The 8,457-nt window shown below is 48.9% G+C and overlaps 1 protein-coding gene across 1 annotated transcript; it reads right to left on the bottom strand.

The window, feature by feature from the left end:
• Positions 1–5,414: 5,414 nt before the first annotated feature.
• On the bottom strand, positions 5,415–8,190 carry LOC125528276 (ran-binding protein 1 homolog a-like). The gene is made up of 4 exons (XM_048692768.1): positions 7,891–8,190; positions 7,629–7,780; positions 7,396–7,521; positions 5,415–5,912 (listed from the first exon to the last, which is right to left on the bottom strand). Exons 1-4 carry the CDS (start codon positions 8,040–8,042, stop codon positions 5,719–5,721), a joined length of 624 nt encoding a protein of 207 aa, XP_048548725.1. The 5' UTR covers positions 8,043–8,190; the 3' UTR covers positions 5,415–5,718.
• Between the last annotated feature and the right edge of the window lie 267 nt (positions 8,191–8,457).

Raw genomic sequence — 8,457 nt, 5'->3', positions numbered from 1 at the left:
GGGTGTGGTTGTGTGTGTGTCCCCCTGCCACATTGACAAATCTGAGCAGTCGAGCTCTGGCTCGCGGCACGCCCCGCGCACGTCACCTCACCAGGCCCTTAGTGCCTTCACTTCATCCGGACCAACCAGCGGCAGGCTGACGGCTGTAACGGCAAACCATGTACTTCTTGTGCCTGTTCACAGGGACCCCGAGGGGAGGATGGCAGGCGGCACCGCGAGTCTCCTTTTCTCTCATGCAATTCGTTTGCGCGTTAAAAGGGGGTTTCCTGAGCATCGCGACTCAGGAGCTCTTACTGGCTCTCCAGCCCTCACCCCCTGGCCTTGACCACGACATCGCGACCTGGCATACCAGCGGTGGCTGAGCTCGCTCGAGGACCGGGACCTGAGGACGTAGAGCACTAAAGAGAACATGAGGGGAGAGAAACTCGTATGGGCCGGCCTAGCTATGCCGCACGAGAGGCGCGCAGCCCTAGCGCAACGTCAGGAGTCGCCACGAGATCAACAAGATAAGTCCCGCACTCGGATCGGCTAAATGTTTGGGCCTAACGGTCACTCACGCCTTCCCGCAACCCCGTTGCAGCCACGTCAATTCCCTTTCTCGCCTTACCATGGCTGCTTGAGCTCTAAGGGGGACCTCCTGAGCATCGCGCCTCAGGGGCTCTTACTGGACCTCGGGCCGCACACCTCCTGGCCTTGATCACGTCACGCGACCTGGCATACCAGCGACGGCTGTAGCCTGCCTGGGGACCGGGACCCGTCAGCGTAGAGCAACAAGCTATTGTGAGGAAAGAAAGGGGGACCGAGCCTTAACGGGACATGCGTTCACCAAATTCTCATAACAGGAAAGATAAGCACAAAAGACATTACGAACCCTTACATGCCCCCACGGGGTAATTCATGATTCTTCGCAGGAAACAAAAGCTGATACTAAGGGGAATCCTATCTACATCCTTCCATGGTGGACACCATCATCAACAGTGGGCCACGGGAGGCCGGCGCCAACCCCATCCAGATCAGCGGCGGCGACGGCCGGACAGCGCAGCTCTGCCCCGAGTGCGGCGAGAGCTCGGGGGCACGTAGCTATCGTCGCTCGTCTCCGGAGTCTCGTAGAGCTCAGGCGAGCTGCTGGACTCCCAAGGGCGGCTGCTGCTGGAGTGGTCGCGAGCGGAGCGCGCATCAGCCTCGCGCTCCTCTCCGGAGCAGCACTCTAGGCGGCGGCCCTCAGCATCGAAGACCTTGAAGAAGAGCGTGGAGACGTCGTCTACTCGAAGTGGATCGCGAGGGCGCCCCTCGCATGGCAGACCCGCGCGATCTCGCCCCAGCCGCGAGTCATGAAGATCTTGCCGGTGGGGACCGCTTCGATCTCCGCTCCGGTCGCCAAAGCGCTGCAATCGGTGTGCTGCAGCCACATCTCGAGAGGCCCCCTCGGCGGCATCACATCTGAGAAGAACCGCGGGAAGCGGATCCAGGAGCTTGGAGGCATCGGCGCCCACAGCACCAACTCGCGCAAGGAGTCCGCGGCATGAACCACAGGGGCGACGGCACGCTGTTCACTGCCAGAAGTATGGCCCTACAGGTGCAAGCAGAATAACGCGTCTCATGAAAAATTGAATGATGCCCTGAAGAAATTCGAAGGTGTGGTGCTTATGCTAAGAAAGTGAACGTAGGCGCCGGCCGTTGGATAATAGTAACTAATTCTCGGCGACGTATGGGTATCGTTGTCATACTTCAAAACTAAAGATCATCGATGGTGCTCGTGTTGCGGTTGAGTATGGGCTGACTGTTGCCGTTGCTGAAGCGGCTCTGGTGCTTCAGTTGCGGTGCCTCTCGACATACAAGAAAGCTCATCTATGGTAAGTGAACAGTTCCATGATAAAGAAGAGAAAAACCGAAGGAGTACAAATCAAAATAACCTAATGAGGCTGCGGCGTTAGTAAACCAGGGCCGGTGGAGTTCAATATGACGTCCGTGGAGTGGGTTCGGTGCAGTGGACGAAGGCTTCGATGGGCGCGGTGTAGAGTGCTTTCGGTGAGGCGGTCCTGTCGGCGTCCTGGGAACGGGGGCCCCAGACTTGCCTGCTTGCAGCCCACGGCGTGGCTAAGCCATCAGGCCGTACGGCCCATCTTCATCAACAAGGCATCCAAGACCCTCGCGAGGATCCAAGCCTCGCGAGGCGGACGACGCAAGACCTCCTCTAGAGTAGCCTAGCTAGGCAGGCTCACGAGGAGCGGAGATATCAAGGCGGGGCAAACCTCACGAGGCCCTCGTGACGTGAGCCATGACGCATGACACCAGGCGGGCGCCAGCGCGTGCAGTGTCCTTGTTTCCTCTTTGGTGTTAAGGAGGCAGCGCGGGCGAAGAGTACCGAGGCATCAAGCAAAGGTTGCTATATCGGTGCAACGAGACCAAGACCAGGAGGACGGCAAGATGGAGGTCATCGTGGAGCCCAAGACGACGTCACCATCAGAGCTTTTCGTAGGCGAAGACCACTTTTGTCAGGATAGCTTGTACTAGCTGTCCCCTTCAAATTGGGCCGCCGTTGTTGGCTCCCTTCCCGCTCGATATTTGGGAAGAGGGCCAGGACCTATATAAGTAGAGTTAGCCACCACAGGCAGGAGGAGGACGAGGAGAGAAAACAGAGCCTCAGGCATCTGATCTTAGCTTGATCCAACCCGATCGAGAGCCTACTCACAAGAACACCTCAACCTCAGGAGGTTGTTCTTCCCTTGTACTGTTCATCATCAGCCCTAGAGGCAATCCGCCACCACCACACTGGAGTAGGGTATTACACCACAATGGTGGCCCGAACCAGTATAAACCTCGTGTCTTTCTGTGTTGCGAGTTCGTCGAGTTCGTCCGCGAGATCTTAGTGAGCTAGGGCGTAGATCAGTAGGAAGGAAAGACTTCGCGCGCACCCCAGTGTTCGAACCTTAAGGGTTTGCCGGAACCCCACATCTGACAAACGGCTTTGGTGTTAGTCATGGAATTTAGTATTTTACAGGAAGCTCATAATTTTGTGAAAATGTTACACAGTAAGCTTTGATAAGTTCTTCGTAAGTGGTAGAAAATTCAGAATTGTTGGAGCAGTGTAAGTCCCTGTTCAAAATTATTCTTTGATGGTTGTACTCTTAATACAAAATCGTTGCTTGCTTCATGCTTTGAATGTCTTTTATTTGGATTCTTATTGGTTGATAAGACTTGATATATGGAAGTATACACTGTAGCAAGTGATTAAGTAATTTTCCCATGAGTTTTCACAGTATTTACATGTATGGATTATCATTGTTTTGAGGACTAACCTATTCATGAGCCTATCAAAGTTTGTTGATGAAACTTTCAGATTTAAAAGAACCATCTTGTTAGAAGGAACTGAACGAGCAGTAATAAGAACATAAGCTAGAGCCACAATTTTCTATGCTTGGGGATGCCAGGCATCCACACTCTTCATCAAATTCAGTAAAACTTCCGTCAACTCTTTTGTGTATCTGCATGCTATGTGATGCCAAGCATCCACACTCTTCATCAAATTCAGTAAAACTTTCGTCAACTCTTTTGTGTATCTGCATGCTTCTTGGAGCATCATTTCCTTTTTCTTTTCCTTATCAAATATAAATATTGGATGCCTTAGCAACCCCCTCAAAGATAACTATCTGGAGGCATGCGCTCGTCAGTTAGAGGGAACATGTGCTCGTCGGTCGGAGTCCTCACATGTGCTCGTCCATCGGAGTCGTCAACATAGAATTACATGAATTGGTGCTCGGCAAGTTAGTCACGTGGGACGGGGCGGCCGGCAAGTTGGTCACGTGGGACGGGGCGGCCGGCAAGTTGGTCACGTGGGACGGCTAAAACATCACCACTATCGGTCGCACGACACTCGTCATGTCGGTCATCTCCTCCCAAGCCATTTACTCTCTCACGCCTCTCATTGTTCTGCCAAGCACGCTCAACAGCCTCGATAAGTTGCAAAGGGCGTTCCTATGGTCCGGATCGGACAAGACAACGGGAGCCAAATGCAAAGTGAACTGGAAAATGGTCTGTAGGCCAAAGGAGTATGGTGGCCTAGGGGTACTCAACACCGACAAGTTTGCATGTGCCTTACATCCTCGATGGTTATGGTACGAATGGAAGGCTCCCCACAAGCCTTGGGTGGATTTTGGTAACCCTTGCACTGACGATGGCCTCGAGTTTTTCTACGCCTCTACAATTATCACTGTTGGTGACGGCGCAAAGACACCATTCTGGGAATCTCCTTGGCTGCTTGGGCAGAAGCCCAAGGATATTGCACAGTTAATCTTTGAGGCCTCAAGGCGAAAAATTGGAAAGTGCGGGAGGCTCTCAAAGAAAATGCTTGGATTCTCAAAATCAATCCCAACACCGTGGTCACAGTTGGCCACATTCGTGAATTCTTCACTCTTTGGATGCTCATGACTTCCACCTTGATGAGCAAGCCGAAGATGATATCATTTGGAAGCACGCGAATGATGGGATCTACTCTGCGGTCACCGCGTATAAGGCTCAGTTCCTTGGGTTGATTCTCTCACCCATGGATCACATGGTTTGGAAGGCTTGGGCTCCCCCCAAGGTTAAATTCTTCGCTTGGTTAGCTATACAAGGCCGCATTTGAACCGCCGATCGGTTGAAGAGACGCGGTTGGGCAAACTATGGACTTTGCCAACTACGCAAAAGAGAACAAGAAACATGGCCACACCTCTTCTTCAAGTGTCGGCACATGCTTAGGCTTTGAAGAGCCATCATCGAGAAGCTTGGGCTACATCACGTCAACACCTCCGAATGGCATCTTGATGATTCCATCAACGCGTGGTGGGACAAACAGACCGACAACCGACACCCAAACCGACATGCCATGACCTCCCTCACCATGCTCATCTCTTGGACTGTTTAAAACGAGCTACATCACATCAACACCTCCGAATGGCATCTTGATGATTCCGTCAACGCTTGGTGGGACAAACGGACAGACAACCGACACCCAAACCGGCATGCCATGACCTCCCTCACCATGCTCATCTCTTGGACTGTTTGGAACGAGCGAAAAGCCAGAGTATTTCGCAAAAAATTTGCACCACCGCCCGTTCTCCTAGGCTTCCATCCTTGAAGAAGCAAAGTTATGGGTCACTGCCGGTGCAAAAAAACTTGTGACATTTTAGCGAGTAATTGTCATGCCGTCTAGCGTGGGGTATTGTGTACAACTCTAAACTCTATTCTCTTCTTATTTAAGAGATGAGGCAAATCTTATGCCTCCATTTCGAACAAAAAATGAATTGGTGCTCGGACAAGACAATGGCCTGACTGAAGTGTTGCGTGTTGTACGGCCACACAGTCTATATCATTGTTCTTGCAGCAATGAAGATATGCGACGCGTGACAAAGTGAAAAGACAGCATCATCCAGGGATTTTGGACAACTCAAACCGTATCCATTCCAAAAGCAATTCCCAAATAATTGTACAAACATGCTGACCCCAGGCACCCCATCCAGAAAAACAAATGACAGTCTATCAACCAAGGAACCCATGACTGACACAAATCAAACTTTGCCCAACATAAACATCCATCCCACAGAACAACACAATGAAAATTTGTGAAAAGGAAGATGAACTTTGACCATAAAATGAATAGAATGACACTCATTTGACAATTCACTAGTTCGAGTATAGCGATGCTCCTAGAGCATAGGATGAAATAGCCGGCCCTTGTTTTCACTCTTCAGCATCCTTCTTATCATCTACTGCAGGAGTCTCCACTTTCTCAGTTTGTTCCTCCTTTTTGACCTCCGTCACAGTTAACTTCTCTACCAACTCGGCAGCAGAGGAGACTTCCTCGCTCTCTTTCTCCTCATTCTTTCCTTGCTGCTCAGCAATCTCGTCTACAAGATCCTTGAATTTCTTGCAGTCTGAAATAGAATCAAGCAAACATTAGGATGACATGATATTTGCTAGCCTCCTGACTAAAATAGCATAATGCCTTGTTTTCTCATGTAGGTGTGCCAGCCACACAAAACATAGCAACGCTCACTCTATGTACGCATTTAAATCTCAAGTCTTAGAAACTTACAATCTCACAAATTCCAAACTAACTACTAATGACTCTATCACAAATTTGTCAACACCATCAATCAAATATCCTACAATGCTAAGTGTCATCACTACACAGGAAACCTTCATGAGAAATTTTTGGACCACACGCCCTTGAGCTTTCAGCAGTGTCAATTACATCCATACTCTTGATAATTCACTTACTATGTTCTTGTAATATACTTTCACAGTTCCATTTATAGGTCCAAAAACTTGCAGTTTGCAACCCATGGTCACTGCAACTTGATTAGCTAAGCTTCTAAGCAAAAATGCAATGGATGTGGAAAATAATGTGGATCATTTAGATGCAAGCACACATTGCTGGGATATTGTAACATTAATTAGCTAAAATACTGACATAAAGCTGAATAGAAGTGCGAATGAATGCAAATTATTTTAGTGTGACAATGCTTGGAGCAATATGGGGGTCACATGATGATCGATTTCATATCTGTAGTCTACTGCCAACTTGTATATTCTGCTATTTGAAAAATGAAAAAATGAACTGACCTACATCACAAAACTTACAAGTTTTATATACCTGCAAAAATAAATTTTCAATTTTGAAGATCTAAACCACAATTTGCTACAAGTTTAGGGCCTCTTGTGTAGTCTAAATTCATCAAATTGACAACCAGGGTCACCACTACAGCAAATAATAGTACAGTTTTATATATATAATCATCAAAATCCTTTTTGCTTAAGGTGAATAGTTATCTCGTCAGAAAATGTGAACACTTGAAATACAGCACAGCCTCTAATTGGCTCAATTAATTAGCGAGAATGACAAAGAAAAATCCTACGGAAGTGCAAAAGATCAAGGGGTAAGGCAGTGCTATACATTACTGACTACTGAGTACTGAGGTTAAGTACAGGCAAAGCAATGACATGAAAATCAGTTGCTGAATGATAAGTATGCAGGAACAGCACTACACTAATGATCTTTCATGGCAGGATAGCTTTGTGGCATTCAGGGCGTACAAGCAACATATAGCTAGGTGGTGCACCGGACACTGTCCAAAAATATATTCATTACTATAATTGATGCAAATTAGTGTGTGACATCCCAAAACTAAAAAAGATGCATGTATATTTTATATCTGATGCCGTTCTACTATGGAGTTTAAAGTCAAAGGCCGGTATAACACACTAGATCAACCTGAAGTACTGCTTAGTTAAACCCACAACCCACAACAAACTTGGCTTGTGAATTCATAGATCACCAACCCTTTTGAATGATGCGCGCTATATATAAAAATAAAACAGAAAAGCTGCACAGATGATAGGGTGTTCAGTGCTCACTCTCCACGGATCCAAAGCGGATGGCGAACATCTCCTCCTTGAGCTCGCAGTCGGCAAAATCCAGAGCGTGCCACACGCACGACTTGTCGCTCCCAGCGTGCTCCTGCATCTTCGTCGTGGCCACAACTGCAAACCAAATATCAAGATGTCAAAAAACATCCCCATCTATCTAATCTGTAAATCTAAATCACCACCGAAAATTATCCCCCGAAAAACAACAAGCAAAGAAGTACCGAGGTGATTGGCGCAGATCTTGAGGGTCTTGGCCTGTCGCATGACGAGGCGGACCTTGGCAGTCTCCTTGTGTTTGAGCAGCTTGACGGCACCCGTGCCCCTCTCCTTCCACTGGCCCCCGTCCTTGTCAAATCGATACAGCTTCGCTTTCCTACGGACACAAGAAGAAGCACCGAACCAGGCGCGTCAGACTTAGATCAAAGCCGGGAACGATCGGATCGGGACAGATCGAGCGAAGTAACGGCGGAGGCGGCGGCTTACATGTCGAGGAGGACGTCCTCGTCCTCTTCGCCGGTGGTGATGGCCACCTCCTCGAGCTTCACGATGGGAGCGATTTGGGCGCCGGTGTCCTCTTCCTCGCCGGCCGCCGCGGCCTCCTCCTCCTCCTCGCGGTGCTCCGCTGGATCGGCCATTGCTGGTGTAGGGCTTGGGGCGGCGCTCGCTTGCTGTACCAGAGTAGTTGCGGCCGCCGCGGTGGAGAGGAGAGAGAAAGCCGAGGGGTTATAAAAGCAGCGTGGGGCTGGAACGTGCGCGCTGGAAAGAGGTCGGATTGGGGAAAGCACTAGTCCTGGTAGGGTTTTGAGTCGTGTCTCCGGGGAAAGCATTAGTAGGGTGTTTTTTTTTTGCGGGATGCATTAGTAGGGTGTTGATCTGGATTCATTTTTCTAAGTTTATTATATGGGGTTAATGTCAGAAAATTCATACTTAAAAAAACCATCACACATTTATTTATTTATAAATTTATTAGTAGATACTTAAATCACGGACACTATCACATGTTCAAGTTTTGGTGTAGTTTTGTGAAAACATTATGGTGCAGCAGGGAGT

The sequence above is a fragment of the Triticum urartu genome, unplaced genomic scaffold (assembly GCF_003073215.2).
Source record: "Triticum urartu cultivar G1812 unplaced genomic scaffold, Tu2.1 TuUngrouped_contig_4760, whole genome shotgun sequence".
Taxonomy (NCBI): domain Eukaryota; kingdom Viridiplantae; phylum Streptophyta; class Magnoliopsida; order Poales; family Poaceae; genus Triticum; species Triticum urartu.
The sequence above is the reverse complement of the archived record's forward strand: the minus strand, read 5'-3'. Positions and strand labels throughout refer to the sequence as shown.

What these genes read in the sequence shown, in the direction of transcription:
- LOC125528276 (XM_048692768.1), bottom strand. Translation starts at nt 8,042, where the DNA reads ATGGCCGATCCAGCGGAGCACCGCGAGGAGGAGGAGGAGGCCGCGGCG. An exon ending in GATCTGCGCCAATCACCTCG is followed by an intron (nt 7,522 to 7,628) that starts GTACTTCTTTGC and finishes TTTGGTTTGCAG; the next exon opens with TTGTGGCCACGACGAAGATG. An exon ending in CCGCTTTGGATCCGTGGAGA is followed by an intron (nt 5,913 to 7,395) that starts GTGAGCACTGAA and finishes ATTCTATTTCAG; the next exon opens with ACTGCAAGAAATTCAAGGAT.